Here is a 20,995-nt window from a genome sequence, read left to right on the forward strand (position 1 = left end):
ATGTGAAATAATTGCCCTGTTAAATCTCTGCTGGGTTATCTGCTGGGTAACTTTGGCCGGGCATCACCTGACACCATTGCTAACAACCAGTAAGTATCGAGTGAGCCACAGGCTTCAGAACCACCCAGTACAAGTTTCTGTGTAGGACCTTTCATTGGTGGCTTACATTTTCCTCTGTATGAACAAGAATATATAAGTAACCAAAAAGCAGCCATTATCTCTGAATAACACAGCAGCAATGAGGAAGTGAAACAAGTATCTGTTCTGTTTCCCCCAGAAATAGTTTTCTTAGCAAGACTCCAACTCTGACAGAAGTTAAAGCCTAGCTACCCTGGAGAGGAGAACAGGACACCCACACCCCACCACATCCATGGCATGGCCACACCATCAGCACATCTCATCTTCACTTCAGGCTGAATGCAAAACCAAGACCAAGAAACCCTCTGGGACCAAAGGCAGGTAGCAGCCAAGGAGGAGATGGAATTGTTTTGTTTTAACCCTTATTTTCTCTTTAATCACTGATCTTCCAACAGTTCCTCAAAGGCCTATTTTAAAACAGCTTAATTCAAAGTATTCATATTTAACATATTTAAAGTAATACTGCAAACACCAAAAGCTCTCCAGAGACGAAATAATGTGTACGCCTCATAAAGATGATCTAATAAGGAGAAGATGAACTGTGCTCTGTGTGCAGAGGAGTTCTTCAGTATGACTGCTAAGACAAAGCATTGTACAATAACAGCTTGTTACTGTAAACGTGTCAGAACAATCCTGATTAATCTTAACTTGCAATTTTCTGTCTCACATTTTCCCCTTCCCTCTCAAGGAGCTGCCAGAAAAAAAACAAGTAGTTAAAATAAATTATCAATAATTTTAACAATTTCAATAACCATCTTATTGCAAAACCAATGTGCTCTGACCAAAGTTTTAGTGCTCTTCTAAAATATTAATGGATTTTCTCAAAGAGCAAAGGTACACTGGCCCACCTGGTGGCCTCCTTAAGAGTAACAAGAAAAAAAAAATTGGTTCGTGCAAATGCTCAATCAGAAAGCATTTCTAAAAAATGCAGTTAGGTAGATAGGATCAGTAAGAAAATGATATTTCACTGTAAGCCAAAAAAATTGAAAAAACTACTGCCAGTGGTGGCACAAGATTCCAAGAAGAATCATGCTACCTACTGAGCAGGTGGCTCCTTCCCATAGCTGACGTGGCATTCACCAGGGGACAGAGGGGTTCAGACCCTTGGAAATTTCCTTTTCTCGTACAGTCTTATTTTAAACAAGCTAGCAAAGCTGCACCTGATCCACAGCCCTACATGAGATTCCTCCTTGAAAAGGAAAACGAGGAGCAAAGGGTAAATCCTTCACTGCAAACCTTGTTTGAGGCATAATAAAAAAAGCTGTTTTTACCAAGAGACAGTCCCCTTTAATGTTGGCTCGACCCTGAGCAATACTGAACAGCACCAGGACCTCAAGTGCTGTGAGATCGGTGATGCCACCTTTTCAAAATACCCTTGCGGGTTTTTTTCTTCTTTTTTTTCTGCCCTATTCTCATTTCAGTCTCCAAATCAGAAGTCTCTCTGCTGCCGTAATAAATACCTTGCTTTAATTTAATACAGCCCTCTGTACCTCAGAATCTTTCTTTGCTGTCAGAAGGTGCCCAGGGGAAGTCACACTCTCTGTAGCATTGCAGCACAGTGCACCACTATAACATAACACTGCAGTGCTCAGTGCAATTATGATGTTAAGCAGAACACTTGATTATGTGTCCTATATGGAATTTGTAGCAGCCTTGTAATAATTCTTCTGGAAAACGTCAGCCTTTGTGAAGACTTGGCAATACTTCATTTCTCAGGGACACACTAAAATTTAAACAACCCTGTAAACACTAATTTAACCCTTGTTTTATAATTCCTTGAAGTGCAGAAAATAATCATTCATATATATGTCAGTCTTTTTCTTATTTTGCTTGAAATGGAGGAATATTCTTTCAGGTTTACAGTGTCTGCACTTCTCCTTTTGTCGTCAGGGAAATACTGTTCACATCTTCCTGGTAGTTTGATGTTTGATTTTTAAAAAAACCCAGGCTGTTCCAATGCCTGTCAGTTGTTCACTGGCCTGTTTCTGCTGAGTCTGGTAATCCTTCTCTCAGTGGAGGGACTTCCCACTGCCAGGACTCTCCACAACCTTATGCTTCCATGATCATGTCACGTAGGAAGTGGATTTGCACTTCTGCTAAAACATATGCACATCCTAGAATGATGATCTAGTCAAACTTGTCAATAGGTGTAGCTTGCTCCCTACAGCATGGTTTATCCTGAAAAAATAATTTGATCTGGACAGGATTTCTTGTTTGTAGGTCCAAGCAGATTGTATCTTGTCAGTCATAATACAAACATTTTATCTTAGATACAAACCTTCCTTAAATCCTACTTTGGTGTAATAATGTTGAGACCACCTTCAACTCAACTTTCCCATGTTTTACCAGACTGCTGGATTAGTAATCCAGAATTGATAAGCATTTTCCCCAGTGGTTTGATAACCATCAGGCAGCTTTGCTGGAAGGATAACAACACTACAAATATGTTACCTCTTCTGTTTGATGACTGTGGCTGATGCTCATCCCATTGATATGGTTTACCTGAAGGCAGTGGTTATCTGCTCCAATTTGAAACAGTGAGACAATGGCAATCTCTTGTACATTGCTTATAATATGTAAAAACGTTCAAATAGCAGTAGCTTGTTTGACAGCAAATTCTTTTAATCTCTTTGTAATACTAATAAATTATGTGGCATTCACATTCCTGTGTGCCACTGCCTTAACTTTGTGTAAGAGACTAACCTGAGCTTCACTAACTCCATTTCTTGCTTTGTCTCACAGTAATGTCACAGTCTTTCAACAGTATGTTCTCTGAGGTGCTCTGTGCTTTGTCAGCACAGAGGTACCAGAAAAAAACAAAAAGTACTGGCAAAGCAGCTTGCTCTGGCCCAAGTATGTGCATGACTTCACACTCTGGTCATTTTCCAGTGTCCTGTTTTCTCCATTGCATCCCAAAGTCTTTCCTTTGCTTGCTGTTTGTATCCTCTGCACCCTACTTACCAATCTGTTTACAGAAATAGTGATGTATTTTTCATTGTAGTTTCATGCTTTCTGTGTGCTAGAGGGTAAATTATCTCCATGTCTGTTCCACTTACAATCACATTTAGATGTGAACTTACTTATTAGCCATGCACATGACTGATGCTCTTACACAGCTACTGCAGACCCTCTGGAGCATTCGCATGTTAGTTCTTACATTTTTTTTATCCTGTTCATTAATCTAGAATGAACTTTTATATCTTTAATATTTTATGATTTGCAGCTAGTCTTTTTGTAGAGTTAGGAAGGTGATCTCTTATTTCTTCAAGTTCCTGATTACAGTTTTAGTAAAAGATACCTTTTAAAGGCTGAAAACGCATTCACAGAGCTCCCAGCATTTTAGATCTCTGTGGTCTGTTGGTGTCAAATCAAAGCACAGCTTTCACCTGGCTAACAGTGGGGTTACTGCTATTCTTCTATTCTTATTTATCCAGCTTCCTGGCAATTTCCCCATTAAAGATATGGAGGTGCAAAAGAGAAACATTCCTCCAGCTGCTTTTTCACTCGCCCAACTTGCATTTAAGGTATGATCTGCCAGATAGATTCATGTTCTTTGTCATTCACCTTGTTTGCTTTGTAGCTTTCCTGGTTTACACTGTCATGTCCAGCCAACTCACTTCTGGCCCCTTGCACAGTATTCAAGAACAAGAGGAGTACACTCCTGTGGAGCATGACCTAGGTTCTGCCTGCCTTCTTTTTCAATTTTGTTACTTTCTCCCTTTTCTGACACCAAGCACATCCTCAACTTTTTATATTCCAGAACATGACTCTGTGAATAATGATACTACTATGATATTCATCTGTGGTAAGCAGTTTCTAGCCCAAGAACTACACCACCTTTATCCTTTGCTAATGCAGAAAACCTAAGAAAGAAACAAACAGCCATCAAGGAGGCTACTGGCAGTTCAAAAGAGGGGCCAGAAATTTGGGAACAGTTGGAAGGCAACAGAGGACAGGAGCCTAACGGAGATGCAAAGAAACCTTGGCATGAAGTTCATGCTTCAGAGTGATGATGGAGAAAATGCAACTGTGCCAGACCACAAGCAGAGAGACAACTGGGGAGGGAAAAGAGGATGGTGACAGAGTATATCCCTGTGGTGCCATGAGAGATGCCAGCTGCAGCACAAAGGGAAGCCAGCAACAGATGGAGGTGTTCAAATGGACATGATGGGCAGCAAATGGCAAAGCCACCTAAGCTCCTTTCTGCCAGCTCCTTCAGGCAGCAACCTCCAGCAGGGGGTTTTCCTTTGGTGCAAGTGCACATCTTCAAAAGTAGGAATTGGGCTACTGAACTTCCACACAAGCAGAGCACAGGGATGCTGTGTCAAGGACATCATGACAGTGCACACACACATAGATAACATTATCACAAATGTTCAGATCACATTATTGCTCTGCATTTATCTTATCCATCCTTCTCTCCTCAAGTAACTCATCCCTTCCTTATCCTGGTTCCAGTTGTAGTTAACTTCTGGCTCTGGAAGCAGGTCTGTAAGACAACAATTTGTTACCAAAATAATCTGCCTCACATTGAAAGCCAAATTATTTTGCCAACGTTTGCATATAACACATGGAAAAATTGAAGGCATAACCCACAAAGTGTGGTAGATGCTGACCACCTTCTTGGAGGTCAAAATGTCACTTCATGGACTATAGAGGTAACCGCAGGAGCTAAATTAGGATTTTGAATGGGGCACGCAAGTCATTAGGAACTGGTCTTTCCCCCTCCACTTCCCTCCTTCCTCAGACTTGAGGGAGCCTGCTGCTTGTTTCTTCAGACAAGCCACCCACTCACAGGATATTCAACCAGAGAATTTCCATTGTGCACTCTTGGCAGCCTGGTGCTCACCACAGTGGCTGACCTGACCCACCAGCTCGCCTCATCACAGCATCCACAACCCAAGCCAGGCTTCAGTTCCTGGGTTATTTCTGCAACAGCAGAGAAGGAAGCTGAGTCCTGCTTTTCTGGGGCTGCTTCATCCAAACTTCACACCATGTTAGCTGATCAAATGCTTCCAGCTATGCCAGGTGCCCAGGCAGAGCAGTTGTCTGGTGATGCACATTGTGTGCTGTCTGATGCTTGGGATGGGATGCTTAAGCACAGGGCTGGTATTTTAAACAACTAATTTTTTGGACTGCAGGCAGCATCCTTTTATCATGAGGCAGACACCACATGATTTTCTGAAAAGACCACAGAGCCTTGCTGACAGGTTTGATGGAGAAATGGAAGCATGCATAGCCAGTAAACTGCATTAACATACAGCCAGTGTTCCCTGAAAGCTTCCAAGTAGAAACATGAGCACTGGATGAGGGAAACAGGCATTTGAGTGCATAGCTCAGATGATAGAGAATGAAAGCAACTAATACCTACATGAGGAAGGGCCAGCTTCACTGAAACTCTCAGCTACCCAGGAGTTCTCCTGGCCTCTATTCAGGATGACACAAAAAGAAGATGTGCTCCAGGACTTGAGAATAAAATAGGATCCTCTGGAAGCAATTCCATACTGCTGCAGATGTGGTTTATCAGTATCAATTGTAATGGTAATAAGCATGTCATATCCCCCTGCAAAAACCTATCCCAAACCCCCAGCTACAGAGTAAAATACATGTGCTGAGGTAAACAATCAGGGAAAACAATCCAGAAAAAAATTCTTCCTCATATCCTACCTACTTGATAACTATGTGCTTTTGATGGTAAACACTTGTCACATGTATGAGGCTGAGGCTGTGGGGAACGTGGTGACACAGACACATCGGGCTGAGCAGCTGCATTGTCTCCTTGTGTGCTGCTTGTGCACTTCTGCCCTGTGCTGTCACATGCCACCTTTAGAATGGTCACAGCTAAAGCTGAAGCTATTGTGCTTGGAGTGATCAGAGCACGCAGTAAAAACTGTGATAATTACCAGCATGAGGGTAGCCAGACAATGTGCCAAAAAAAAGGGGAAATATAAAATAGAAAATTTATTTTAGGAAGGCTCTTGGAAAGAAGTGTATTTTCTTTCCTTTGTATATACTGAATAGAGGAGGTCTTAAACAAAGCACTGATTTTGCAGATCTGCTGAAGGAGGTCACCAAAGAACAGTCTGAAAACACCATTGAAACAAGACTGTAGCTTTTAAGACATCAACTGACATGATCGTCTGCTCTGATCATCTGTTCTCATGCCAAAAGTGCTCACGTCACACTTGTAGAGGTGTGCATGAATGAGATGCCCCCCATACTGACTTTACTTCATTCCACAGTTGGTTTAACTGTCTCATGGAATAGAGAGAAGCTAGAAACCAATTTCACTTGCCATTGTTTTGCATCTTAAAAATAAAATCCACAAGGAGAGATTTTTTCAGTAAACAAAAATGCTCTTTATCGGCTGTTAGCTCAGGTATCTGATATTTCAGTAACCTCAATGCAGGCTGAGATTGGCCCTGAGGAAGCCTTGGACTTGCAGGTAAGCCTCCTGGAAAATGCTGTGCCTGGTGGCTCCTCCTAGCACCTCACTTAGAGGTCATAAAGAATCTTTCCCTTAAGTAGCCAGAAGTGGTGGCTGCTTATCTTGCTTCCTAGATGAGCTCTGCAGGGACTCACACCAGACACGTTCACAGACAGGCTTCAAAGCCTACATGAGTGCTTCAGATTACATTTCAACATGCTCCATAACTTCCTTGTGTGGTTTTCACACAAACTGGGACAATCTTTACATCCAGGAAACAATTAGGAGGACTGGTGTAAAACGTACCCCACAAAATAGGTTCATGTCAAAAACTAATCTCATGTAGGGTTTACTGTCACATTCATTGTCCTAGAGACCACAAACACATAAACATGGGAGATTATGCTCTTCCCGAGTTAAAATGAATGAGATCAGTGAAAACAGACTAAATTATAACTTACATTTCCACAAAGAGAAGAGGTTATTTTCAAGCAAAAAGGATGTTTTTGCAGGTATAACCACAAAGAGGAGGCCTTTGCTTGGAAATTATGGAAAAAACACTTCTAGCATGTTTTGCAAAAACAAGAATACCCCCTCTTCAGTTGAATACTTATTCTTGGCTTATTCCACCTCTTATTGCCAACTCCTTTCCTTTCTTTCTTACAAGATACCAAGAATTAATGGACAAAAATTTAAATACGGGAGAAGATAAACGCCTAACCACCCCTTTATGTTTTATTTAGTTATAGGAGTAACTTTAATTATCAATATGAAGACAGACATCATGTAAACCTCTCAACTATCACAGGCTCTTATAAATTTTGAAGACTTTATAGGTACAGATAAAGCTACTTGCTGCTAAAACCACAGGCTAGACCAGCTGTAACCTAGGGCTACGTTTAGGGTAGAGCAATTAAAGAGACAAACAAAATTCTCCTTGGTAGTGATACTGAAAACAATGCACATGTATAATATGAACACACATCATGCTGTCTGTGGCTGTGCATGCCATATTTTTGAATGAAATAAAAAATAAAAAATTAATGTACCTCCACTACTTAGTCTTCAGCTGCTCTGCATCCATTCTTGTAATTAAGAACATTGGCTAGACCAAACACAGTGATTAAAATAGTGCACCAACTGTGCATCCTAACAACACTGAATGTTTTGCAGTGGTGGTTTTTTAATATTCCATATTGAGACTTAAGAGACACTTATTCATTCACTACTGAATAAGTTAGTTAGTCTCTTTTCTACCACATTTTTTAACTTGAATTGCAAGCAATATAGTTCTTGTTTTACATTCTGTATCTACTGATCAGCATAGTTTTTTAATCCACATTTTTAATTGCTTGAGTGAAGTGTTTTATAACATAGTTGAATAACAATGCTAGTGATGAAACAAAGCTTGTAAGGCAAATACAGGTGAGTCTTTGCTTAGCACCTAAACTTAATACTTAAGTAATTTATGAGGTATAAAATAGGCCTCTGAAAAAAATGCACTTACCTGGTATGTAAACAAAACTTCACTTGGTGATTTACCTAATTTTCCATTGATGTTAACTTCAATTTGACCTTGTTCTGTTTCACCCATTGGTCCAACTTGACATACAATCCTAGCGAGAAAGAATGTAAGTTTATCTGGTAGAAGTAACAGCTGCAGTATCAATGCAATGTATCCGAGCTACCACACATGCTGTCAGCAAAAGCACTAACTCTGCTTTATCCTACACAAGATATTTGAATGTTGCCTCAGATTCCCAGGAAAAAGACACAGAAATATATTAATCTTCTATTTAAAGGTAGCTCATGGTGAAACCAGAGCACTATACACAGCAGCTACTTAGCAGTCAGGTGGTAGAGGTGCCTTCAACTCAAATTCAGCCCAGAAGTCAGAGATGAACCCCTTCAACCCAACATAAAGTTTTCACTGGACCTAGTGATGCTAAAACAAAGGAGACCTCCCCGGGTCTGCCTTGATGTAAAAAACAGACTCTCAGCTGTCTTATAAATTGGTCTGGTTCAGCTACTGATACTTTTGTTGTGCATCCTGCTATCCTTCAGCTTTAAACTGCTGTATTTTCAGACCCACGATGAAAATCCCTTTAGAATCACTGTTCCCTGAAAATCAATCCTCAGATAACCCCCACAAAACCAGAGGTCAAGGAACACTGGCCAAGAAAACACTGCCTTAACTAACACTGCTGCTGATTGATAGCAGGGATGTTTCAATGTTTCGTTTCAAATAGGTGATCCAGAGAATATAAGCATGAAAATGCAATAAGGATTTGTCACACTTGAAAACTGGGACAAATACTTAATGGAGAGCTGATAATACAGTTAGATAAGGAGGAATACAATATTTGCAGCCTACACAGGCAGTTTCATATAGGACACACCCTAAGGATCACTGCTCATTTCCATTGCTCTTTCCCTCCAGGATTATTGCAATTCTTCCTTAACCAGTGCATGACCACTTAAAAAAACCCTGAAATAACTTAAGAAGAAAGAAACCCACCCAATAACCTCAAATTACTGAGTAGAATATACTTAAATCGGGAATTATAATAAAAGGATTGTCAAGTCCCCCTGCAGATCACTCCAGACTTTTCTGCCTGGGTGCTGGCAAATGGACAAAATTCTCTAAATTCCTGCGTGTCCCGGCATGTGTGTGGCTGCTCAAGTCTGTTCCTCATCATCTCTCTACTGTATTCTTGGAGTTTGCATCTTCTTGTCAGGCAGAAACAGGAAATGGTGCCTTTGGAGGAATTTCTACCATATGTCAAGCTAGGGAAAGCAGTCAGGGGCCGGGTCTGGGAGTGTGTGTGGGGGAAACACCATAGTGTGGTTAGCAGGGATTTTAATTGAGAAAAGTTCCCTCCTCTCCTCAGAGCTGGCAGCTTCCCTTCCCCCACGGTACAAATGGAAAACTACAAAGAATGAGAACACGATTTCTCGAAGGCCAACAATTAAATCACCACAGAGCCAGAAAGCAGCTTTAAGTGCCCATGGGAGCAACTGTCTCTGAGAAATGACTGGCTTTTTCTGCAGAAGGATAGGGGAGAAAGACCAGGCATTTATTAATTTTTTAAAAATTAAATTAAAGAAGGTAAAAATAAAACAAAAGAACGGAGGAAGACAAAGGCAGAAAATGAGAGCTACCTATTTGAAGATTTTGAATAACTCATTTTTCAAGGTTTCCCTAATTGAGAACATTCTTCAAAAGCCCCTAATTTGTTGATAAATGACATTATGCAAGTTGCATTTGTTCTCACCCATTGCCACACAGGCAGAGCTTAGGAAACCAGCAATGTTGCTATGATACAAGGAACCAGTTATCTGAATTCTGGCTCCTTTCCATATATTTAAAAATATCAAAAAGCTTTAGAAAAAGCCAAGAGGCTGGGGAAATTCTTGTAAGGCTATGCTACAATTCAGTGCAGCTTTTGCAAACACTGAAAATAGACAATGGGAAAGGATGACTGAAAGAGTTGGGAATTTTGTGCACAGTGATGCACATGTAAATGCATGAATAATAGTGATGGATTTGGGAAGCAGTAAAACATATATCTATATATACATTCTTAAATCTTAGGGACCTGAGAAGCTCCTACGTGCCTGATCCACAAACTGACTAATGCTAACCATTTTTCAAAAGCTAAAAAAAAAAATAAATATATATATATAATCACTTAGATATCATCAAAATTCCTTGCAAAGCACAGCACAGAAACAACAAAAATTTACTGTATTACATTTTTACTGAAGAAAGTCAAGGTTTCAGCTGCAACTTTGAACATCAGAGTGAATGAAAGCAAAATGACACTGTTTAAAATATCTCATTACTGTTAATATTAATACTGAACCTTCATGCTGTGCTTTTTATCAGCTAATACGAAGGGAGCATTTTCCTCTTGAAATTAGAGGCTTGATATTATTTGTAGTAAATACCTAGGTATCTAGAAGAATTTAGGCACCTTGTTTTCATTTTTGGCACTGCTTAAGAATGTGACAAGTAATCCACAAGACATCTACCAACCTTCTAAGGCAATTCAACATCCATGGACTTGTTGGCTCTGTGAAGAAACTTATGTCATCTAGAGCTAAACCGAAACTCTGGGCTGGCTCCCTCCCTGCCCCCAGGAAAGAAACTTTGTAGTTGGACTAAACCAAAAAGATCCAGTCTTCCTCTTGCTTTGTCTACTTTCCCATAAATCTTGTACACTTGGTTGCACTGTGGTTTGGATTTAGCAAAGATTTTAATGATTAGATACACACCTACAACACCTTTAAATTAAAATCAAATAAGTAGTCTCGAGATATCTGCAGTAATAGCTTATGAAAGCTTTTCAAGCAAATAAGGAAAAAAAATTCAATCAATCAGAAGCAGGAGAGTAGTAGACTATCATAGATTTTTTTTTGCATTAGAATCTGTAACAATTTTAAATACTCATCCATGTTACTAAGAAATATCATGGATATATCACAGACGTTTTATAACCACAGAAAGATCATTTTCTCCTGAAAATACACAGAAATTCCTTTTTTCTTCTAAAATCTTGTGAAAAATATCCAGCAATTACCTTGTAGAAACAGAGTAGAATTCCTCTTTGAAAAGACATTCCTTGTCTGCCACTGTTATATTTTTTACGTCTTCTGATTTTATTCCCAAATTAGATCCCATTATGGTCAAAAGAATTCCACCACTTAGTGGTCCAGTTTTTGGCTCAATCTGTGTTTTCATGAGGGAAAGTAAAAAAAGAAAAACAACACAACAAGAAAAAAAAGAAATTAAATACTACAGTGACCATGTTGCTTCCATGTTATTGAAAGAGACTTTGAGTTAGCAGTACTTGAAATGAAAACGACGTTTCTTGTAGGACCCCTCACAAAAACATGCTGCGTAACTTTTCAATGTTAGTTAATTACTTGTGAGCTCAGAACTAGTATTCATTAGCTGCTGATTTCGTGTTCCCTATGGGAAATGTACAAAACTTTTGCCTGGTGTTCATTATGGAACATCATTTTGCCTGCTTCTTCCACTCAAGCACTCTGATTTTGAAAAGCAAATGGATTGGGCACCTCACACCATCGCTGCACAGGGTTTTCTTGACTTTTGTTTTTCCATGATTTTCTCCCTTTAGGTTCATGTCCTAAGACTATGTGTTCCTAAGACACAGTGCTACCCCACATAATGTCTTCAAAATTTTCTCTAGCCCCTTGGTCTTCCTTACTGCATCAAATGGTAGGATGCTGCGGTATATGCAATAATTCACAATTAAAATTATGACTGAGAAAATCCTGCAGTGGAAGTTGACTTCTCAAGTTGTAAGACAGCCTGAACATCCACGAATTCTGAATAATTGTTGTAAGACTAACGGGCTTTGCTGTGTAATGTAAGGAGAACCTCCAGCAAGACTTTTTCAGGTGAAAAAGTCAGAGGACTGTGAGTTTATCATCAAGAAGAGGGATGCTGCACAGTCCCAAGTGCAGTAATTGGAAGCCAAACAAATCCAGTTTCTGAAAGTCTGGATAACAATTTCTGCTAAGTTTCTTAGATCTAAGTAAGTCAGGGTACAGACATAAGGCTGCTGTGGTTGGTTGCCCAGCCCAGCTCCAGAATCACTTGCTCTGTTTTTCCACTGGTTTAACTTCTTAAAACTCTGGTCCACTGGCCATCCCTTTTGCACTCAAACCAAAAATAAACAAGCTGAAAAATGACTTAAGGGTTTGTGTAGGCCTTTTAAAATGTGATTATGTCCAAATCTGAAACTAAAAAACCTAATATTTGAGTATTAGTATTTAATCCACAATCCTGTGCAAAGAGTAACACAGCTAAAACCACTTATTTTTCTTAACTTTCCTTTTCCTCCTCACTCAAATCATCTTTATCTGGGCACAGCTATCACACAAGTACTGTTCTTCATATTTTCTGTCGATATTTCAGGATATTTGCCTTCCTTAGCTGACTTGAACTGTTTAGCTTCTCTTTCTTCTTGATACACCATCATGGCCGACCTCATTTGGTTTCACCTGGTCTGCCTGTACCCACACTGCTCCTCCAACTGCACAGCCTCAGGAGAGTCAGCATCTCCACAAGTTTGAGCTACAAGCTTCAGAATTAAAAAGTTCTATCTTATTTGAGTGAAAAATCCCTGTTAAAATTCTCAACCCCTGCCACACAGTTACTGTGATTTGTGATAGCTTGGGATATGTTCTCATCAAATGCTGTGTCTGAGTTTCAAAGTACTATTGCAGCAATTTACATTTGCCCAATGGAAGTACATTTCACTCTTTTCTTGACAGTTATGCCCAGAAAAACAGCATTTGGCTTGTTGCTGGGAAGTAAAAGGATTCATCACTTCTTGCTTTGGCTACTGGTCCACGAAGGTGGACAACACTTGTCCCTCATCCCGAGTGAATTCTCCTGCTACAGAACTATTGCTGAAAAAGTCAGGGGTGCACACTTGGCCTCTCTGACTTATGTTCAACTACTACAGCCTTGGGTTTAATCCTGGTGTAGGCTGGAAAATATCACTGACACCTGGAGAACAAAGTGATGCAGAAACAACCTGCTCCCTTATTAAATGGTATTTAAAAGCTTAGCTTGAAGTTTGTTAATGAGCCTGCTAAATGCATGCAGTTCCAGATGTGAAGAACCTCTCTTATAGACTTATTTCAGGCAGAAAAGACTATAGGAGAGAAAAAAATACATGCTAATTCCCAAGAATAAAGTGACACTTTTAAGTATACACTGTCAGCCTGGCTTCTCACACAGTGAGGACAAGGCTTGAAAAACAAGAAGTCTCAAAGACTCCATTCAGTCTCTTATTTTGAGTCTTTACAAATCTCTCTCTCACATCTCTACTGGCATTATTTCCTTGCAGCTATTTCAGAAGCTCACTTAACACCCTAGGAAAAAAAACCCTCCCTTTCAGAATGAGCTTGTTTAGACGCTTTCTCCTGAAAAATAATACATTGGTAGGAAGAGAAAAAAGCAATCTTACACGAGTGATTTCTGGGTGAGGACACGTGTCAGTGGGAGGAGCGTGACAGAGTTTTTCATAAACACACTTGCTGGGCTTGCCCTCTTCTTCACACCAGACACATTTATAGTCTTGATGGGCTGCAAGGCATAAGCTGCAGTCGCTTCGTCCATAAGAGCAGTTGTAGAGAGTCACTGAAATAAGAATGGTAAATGCAATTAGATATTTCCCTCTGTTTCAAGGATATTCAGTGTGTTATGGGAAGGAAAATGTACAAAGTCTGCCTGCTGCTCAGTTGAGTCATGTAAAGAATATGCACAGGCTGCACTTAACTTCTGAACAATGCTGAAAAAACCCTGTATTTTTCCCTGTATAGAAAAACCTCAAATCTATCCATGGGCAGAGTATGAACAGACTATCAAGTAGAGCCCAATCTTGGTCACTCAGTCATTGTCAAAACATTTAAATACAGAGTCCTTTCCCTGACTATTCTTGGTGAACCTGCCTGTTCAACTGTTCAAAGACTTGTCCAAACAAACAGGTTCCTCCTGGTGTAGTAGGAGTCACATGTGGAAAGGTATAAATGCTGCATGCGTGTTGGTAGGGACAGACATCAGCTGGCATGAGATCTCTGCCAGCTGCATATTTAAAAGAAGAGAGCTTCCTTTGTTGGCTGTTTCCAGGACATTTAGGCCTTTCCAAAATCATCACTAAAGCCTGAAATGAATAGAAAGTTAACTCTTAATGAAGTGTTATCCTTTGTTCAAGTTAATACCTTCTCATTTCTCCATTCTTCTCTATTTTCTTGCTTTTGTTCTCCCTTTTGTCTTGAATTGTTGTCCTGATGTATGCCTTGCTCCTTTTGTAGTGGGGTTTAATTCTAGTTTTTCTAAGCCAAGAAATCAGGTCTGACAGTCATGCTTTTCTCACTGATGAACCACGCACCAATTGTCCCAGACACTAAGCTTCTTTTGGCCCCCACGATGCACAGTCACTGAATGAAATTAATTTTCCCAAATGGATAACAAAGTTTTGAGCTGTGGCTGGTGGTTGAACACCATACGGAGAGCCTGGGCTTCCAGGAAAACCTTTTTTGAGATGCACTTTATAGCTAACCCAGAAGAAAACAGACCGTAAAGATACCACACATTTCTCTAGGGGAAGCGTGCAAGTTGCACACATTACTCAGTGTGTGAGTGCTATGCTTCCCTGGGAAGACAAGTTGAGCATTTCAGACAGGGAAACTTCTTGCTGCCTCCTTTTCTACTCCTTCCCTTCATCCCTGCTTCACTCTAGTCTTTGGCTGCTCTTTTTTTTCTGACCACACAATCACAAGCCCTTCCACAGAGACCTGGCACTTGTTGAGTCTTGTAAATCAACTTAACTTACCAGAACAGCAGAAAGCTGTCATGGTTTCCTCCTGTGCTCTTTCAGGAGTTAAATGTGCTCACAGATGGAAATGGGGAGTGCAAGACAGAGACTCAACATCTCCTCTTTCCAGTAGTGATGAATTGTTTTATGTGCTCATTAAGTCTCAAGAAATGGTACCCTTTGTGACACTGGATTTTTTTTCAAAGGAGTTTCATCCTTAAGGATGCAGGAAGCAAACTGAAGTAAACAGAGGTGATCGGATGTGGGCAAGACATACTAGGATAAATTCCTTTGAGATTGCATATGTTAAAGGTCATAAAAAATGTCCATTTAAAGAAAGCTTTTATTCTCAGAAGAGCAGGACTCTAGGAAGGACACCAGCAAAACCACCCTTCAGGCACTAACATTTCAATCACCACAGCAATAGTATTTTAAATCTAATTCCATGAGACTGCCATGTCAGATTTCTACTGCAATTTAAGGGTACAATGAGAATGTTGGGTTTCAATTTTTTCATCTTATTCTCCTGCTAGGCATGAACAATATTACAAGATGCCCAAAACTTGGCTAGAGTCTCTGTGCCACTTTTATGAGAGCATATAACATCACATGGACAGTCTTTCTCTAAATACTGCATATTTAAAAACCTCAGCATTCAGTTTCACAACTAGTTTTTAATAGAATAGCATGTTTTTCTTCTTTCCCTTACACTGAAGAGTTAATACAATGATGAAGCCTGGTTTTAATCCTTCTGTCTATCACCTAATCAGCATATCCACTTGACCTCAAGCAGCTTTACCAACACAAACTTGGTTGAGACATCATTGGAGGTGTATGAAAAGCTGAGGGACTTTGACATTTGTTACAATGAATCAATGAGAAAGAGCATCCATTTGATTGCATCTCCATCTTGAATTCTCAAAGAATCAATAAGCACAAAGCAGAAGTAGCATCATTTGCTTCATGTACTGAGTAACAAACATAATCCAACCAGTATTTTCAACAGTTTGTGTGCTAACTATTCTCTTGGTATGTCGGATGTGAATGCAGCTCAGTGGAAAAGCACCAGCCTGACTTCCCTGCCACACTGCTGTTTGCTTTCATATGCAGAGACAACAGTGTGGGCAGCAGTGGGGAAAAGTTTGCTCTTGCCTATGATGTGAATTGCTTTTGCAGGAACCAGATTGCTTTCTTAATCCATCACTCTGAAAGGCTGCTACTGCACAGGGACTTGATCAGGTAATATTGTTAAACAAATCTCCCCCTTGCCTTCCTAAGCCCTGCTTTACCCACCCACACCACCACACGGCCACCTGGCGTGGCACAGGAATAGGCTGACTGAATTACTTTGTTATCCTTATTGGCTGGATGGGGATTTTCATCCTATCCCTCAGTAAACAATATCAGCACTGCAATGTCTCACACATCCAGCTGCATAAATGGAATGGCAAAAGCTCCTGCCTTAAAGCATTAAACGCTCCCCATGTTCACGGATCAGCTCATTAAATGTGCCAGCAGCAAGCCACTCATTAGATCCAGATTCTTATCCATCACCTTGAGATACCAGCTGTGAAATCATTGATAAAAAGGACAAAGGATAAAAGGGATATATTGGATTTCATACTGTTCAGAACCCCTGATGGCTCAAGATGTAAAAACGCTATCGTAACTTAGTATTCACTAAGTGTGATGCAAAGAAAGAGTTCTTTCACTGGCAGGTTCAAAGGTGCTTCTCAGCAGCAACTATATACCCAAAGACAATTCTTTTCAAGATGCATAAAAATATTATGCTCTGGGTTTCATATGACAAGGAAATCTAAAAGCAGGAGAAAATTTGGATGTAAAAAATCCCTTTTATAATAAACAGAGACATTTGTTGATAATTTTGCAGTTCCCCTCTTGGAAGTATTCTGTATTTCAATTTGAATGATAAAATTTCTTTAATAATTTAGCTATTTCTTTTTTCCCTGTTTTTCCCAGACTGGGAATAAAGATGTTGGGAACATTTGGTCGAAATTCTGAACTTTTAAACACCATAGCCTTTGGAATGGAAATTAAGACAGTGTAAGATTGTAATATGACCTCCCTGTAACATTCATGCCAGGTCCTCTTTTAAGTTCTTTTAATACTGCACACAGAGCCATAGGAAAAATCTTCAAAAAAGTACTTCTATGCTGCCAATAAGAGAGGGAATAAATTTAAATATTCTACAGATGGAAAAAATATGGTCTAAAGATTTTATCTGCAGGGAAAACTGCTTGGGGGCAGCATAAGTTTTCCTGTCTCACCACACAAGTGTGTTGCTTCACAATTTTTGCAAGATGATGCCTTAAACTTCAGTCCAAAGGAGTACAAGGTATGTCCAGCCTCCTAAACACTGCTCTATTGATTTTGACAGAGCTTCCTCAGCTCAGGATGAGGCTCACAGACATAGTTGCTTCATCAGCGTATGTTGAAAAAATAAAGACATTTATATTTTTACAGAAATTTGGATCAGAGACTGTCTTTGTGCCATAAAACACTTAATATCCTTTTTGTTGTCAAAGAAATAAACGAGTAAAGTAACAAGCTGAAAGCACACTGAATGTTTCTGTGTATTACTGATCATCATCAGATGTAAAGACTGCAGAACCTGTCTGAGCTGAGACACAGTTGAAAGCACAGTTCAAAGTTAAGATTTCAGATTAAGTCCATACAAGTGGCAGTAAGAAGGAGCCCCATCCCCCTTTTTGCTACAGAAGTAGGAGAGTTCCTTGGGGAAGGGAAATGGTCACTGGAAAAAAAAAAAAATCAAACTACATAAGTACATTTGAACTGTGAATGGACTAATGGACTGCTGTTAGGACTTCCCTTCAGAGCAAAAGCAATCTTGAAAACAATTGTAGCATATTTAAAACACTTTGCAATATATACAACAGTGATGTTTAATTAGTGAGTTAGTATTAATAACTTTTGATCTGTGAGATTTAATTGTTTCACACAAATTAGTAAAACCTACTAAGATAACATTCTTATTCACATGACTCCAAATTATGAAGGAATAGATTTCTGTTTACTGTAATTAACCTCTCTTTGAACCTGTATTTCATACTTACCCATCAGTTTGCTGTCAATCTTGACCTTATCTGTTCTTACAGATAAGTTAAGTCGTAGGGTCTCATTTGCACTAGAGGAGAACTGGAGAAGATGACACAACAGAGATATTTATACCTTCATTCAGCAAGGTTTATTTCATGCATTTTCTATGATTCTTAATAATCAGAGCTGTGAAGGTTTTAGAAACTATCCCAAACCTCATGGTCTTTTTTCAGTCTTTGCCAAATACATTTATAGAAAAGTGTTAATGAACCTAATCCTTCACAATCAGAATTTAAGTACCAAGGGACAGCAAAACCTGAATACTCCCTTTTCATTAATTTAATTTACATTTAGAGTATCCAAGTAGCAAAGATACTGTACAGATTCAGTAAGTATAGCTGCTGACCCTGCTGAGTTCTCCCTTCCCACACCATCTGGCCCCATTACTTCTGTGGACACAGCAGACTTGCACCACATGGGGGGGAAAAATCTCTTGCATCTTTTGCAGTGCAGCCCCCTTGTTAGAGTCAAAAAACAAGGTTCACATCCTCCAAGACATGAGCTTCTGTTCAGGGTGGAAGACAGCAGCAGGAACAACCAGTGGGAAATAAAAAGACCATGGAAATACAGTGGCTTTATAAAGTAAATCCTTTGTGCCAGGCTCAAATGCTGCATAAATGCCAATTAACTCTCAATACTGTTAGTAAGCTTGTAAGATATAAACGTTAAAGTCAGCATAATATTTGTGAGTCCAGCTTTGAGCTTGCTAAATGGATTGGACTTTTGAATATTATTTTCTCTCTCTGTACAATAAAGCAGAATGAAAGAAGCTTAGCCAGTAAGTAGCCAAACAACAACCTACTGTTGCCATTACCATTTTACAGATGTAAAAAGAAAAAAAGATAACAAATTACTTTGGAGAGGCAGAACTCTGAAATTCTCATCTTTTATCCTCCATGATTTCAATAGATTCTGTAAAAAGTGAGTAAAAAAGTACTGGTCCCAAATTCCTCCAGGGGCTGTCCAACAAATGCATAGATTGCGTAGATAGAGAAATCAAGAACAACTGGGGGCTTTGAGGGGAGAACCCAGGAGCTCTGAGCCAAAGCTGCTGCCTTTTACTGCTACTGCCAAAGGAGAATCTCCATGAGAGATTACTTTCTTCTCTAAAGAAAACCAAAATTACTTGTGTATTTCTGGACACATGCGGACACTGGAATAGGTCTGTAAGAACTGAGTATATTTGGTAGAAGAATCATATTGTGGCATTTACCTCTTTACTCATGAACGAAAATTTTCCTTCATCTGATTCATCAACAGGAGCTTCAAATTCAAATTGGCTGTTTGCAACCACAAACTTTTTACCCTACGGAAGAAAAAAAATCAGTATAGAATTTGTATGGCATCACCAAGTGTAACAAAATATCACCAGGCAATATCCTGTTCAGCACTGGAAGTCATAAGACCAAATGGAAAAGGCTAACAAGCTAAAGCCATCTTCTGAAAACACAGGCAGTAAAACACAGAGCCATCACAATCTGCTACTTTGCTGCACCCCTCCAATGTTTCTTAAAGATTGAAGCACCAAATAATACAAAAATAAAGCAAGAATATATCTCACACTTTGTTTGAGGGAGCAATAAGTAAAAAGCCAAGAGATGTGAATAGTGGATGGCTTCACACATCAGATGTGTTATTAACAGAGCTGTGTGAGTTCTGCCCTTTAAGGTTTTCCCTGTAGGGAAGCTGGGCAGAGCAAGAATGTAAGAATTACATGGAGAACTGGAACGAACATCTCTCAGACCTTGCTGGCTTTGTTTCTCCTGCCTCACCATGACTCCAGTTATGTTTTCACAGGACAGTGTTTGATGGCAGCACCAGCTTAAGGGTCTTTCTGCCTCCTAGACACTTCCTTACACCTCTTCTCTCTAATATAAATTAAAGAGAATTCCTAAATAAAATCATTTGTGCCTTTAGGCTGCAGCACATACAGACATGCACTGCACTGGGAAAACTCTCAGCTTGACTGTTCTGTGATTCAGCCAAGCAATTGAGCTGGCTAAAAACCAAACACATCACCCCACGACACTGCTTCTGTGCTGGGTCATTCTCCTGCTCTGGCCCACAGCCACAGCTGTGTAAACCATTTTGCCTGAAGAACCAAAGAAATAAATAAGTAGCAAAGACATCTTCAGAGTGTTTTTGGTAAAGACTTATGAGAACACAGGCTACTGAGGGACCTTCACCTTTTTAGAATCACAAAGTTCCCTGTGTTGGAAGGGACTTTCCAAGACCACCTAATTCCAAACCCCCTGCTAAAGGCAGTGACATCTTTCACCAGATCAAGTTCCACAAAGCCCCATCTAACCTGGCTTTGAACACTTCCAGTGGTGGAGCAGCTACAGCATCCCTGGACAACCTGTTCTTGTGTCTCACCCCCACAACATAAAAATTTTCTTCCTTATATCCAAACCAAACCTACCACCTCTCAGTTTAAAACTCCTGTCCCTTGTCCCATAACTACAATCCTTAGTAAAAAGTTGCTCTCCATCTTTCTTATAAGCCCCCACTATATAATGAAAGGCTACTAGCACCTTACAAAGCTCTTTTTTGAGGAATGCAGCCTCACTTTCCCTACTGTAAGTTTCAATACATCATGTGTATTCCAAACGTGTTCAAATTCTGCTGCTGCTGTGTAAATCTTTCCTACATGCCTAACAGAAGGCACTGGGAGAGGAGGGGAGCTTCGGTGTGCATGGCAGCTGCCACCTGCAGCAAACTGAAATCAGCAGTCACTACCCCAGGCTCTCAAGCAGAAAGCCACAGAGCTCACATTCAGCAGTCTGGGGGAAAGAAGAGACATCTGTGAATGCTGGGAAGTGGTTTACGCATCAGGCACACATAACAAAGACAAATCCAAATGGGAAATTACTTCTAAGGAAAATCTTTGGAGGGCTAATAAGGTTATCTTGATGCTGCTACATCTGTCTCTTCT

General features: G+C 39.9%; 1 protein-coding gene across 9 annotated transcripts in view; it reads right to left on the reverse strand.

Annotated features, from left to right (window-relative positions):
* PLXNB2 (plexin B2) overlaps window positions 1-20,995 on the reverse strand; it is a 245,272-nt gene that overhangs the window by 35,718 nt on the left and 188,559 nt on the right. For all 9 annotated transcript variants that reach the window (XM_030448200.1, XM_030448145.1, XM_030448174.1 and 6 more), the window contains 5 exons: window positions 19,274-19,366; window positions 18,018-18,099; window positions 13,573-13,745; window positions 11,149-11,297; window positions 8,073-8,181 (listed from right to left, as the gene is read on the reverse strand). In XM_030448200.1, the coding sequence (XP_030304060.1) occupies window positions 8,073-8,181; window positions 11,149-11,297; window positions 13,573-13,745; window positions 18,018-18,099; window positions 19,274-19,366 (606 nt within the window). The remainder of the gene's footprint in view (window positions 1-8,072; window positions 8,182-11,148; window positions 11,298-13,572; window positions 13,746-18,017; window positions 18,100-19,273; window positions 19,367-20,995) is intronic.

Source organism: Calypte anna, chromosome 1 (assembly GCF_003957555.1).
Source record: "Calypte anna isolate BGI_N300 chromosome 1, bCalAnn1_v1.p, whole genome shotgun sequence".
NCBI lineage: Eukaryota > Metazoa > Chordata > Aves > Apodiformes > Trochilidae > Calypte > Calypte anna.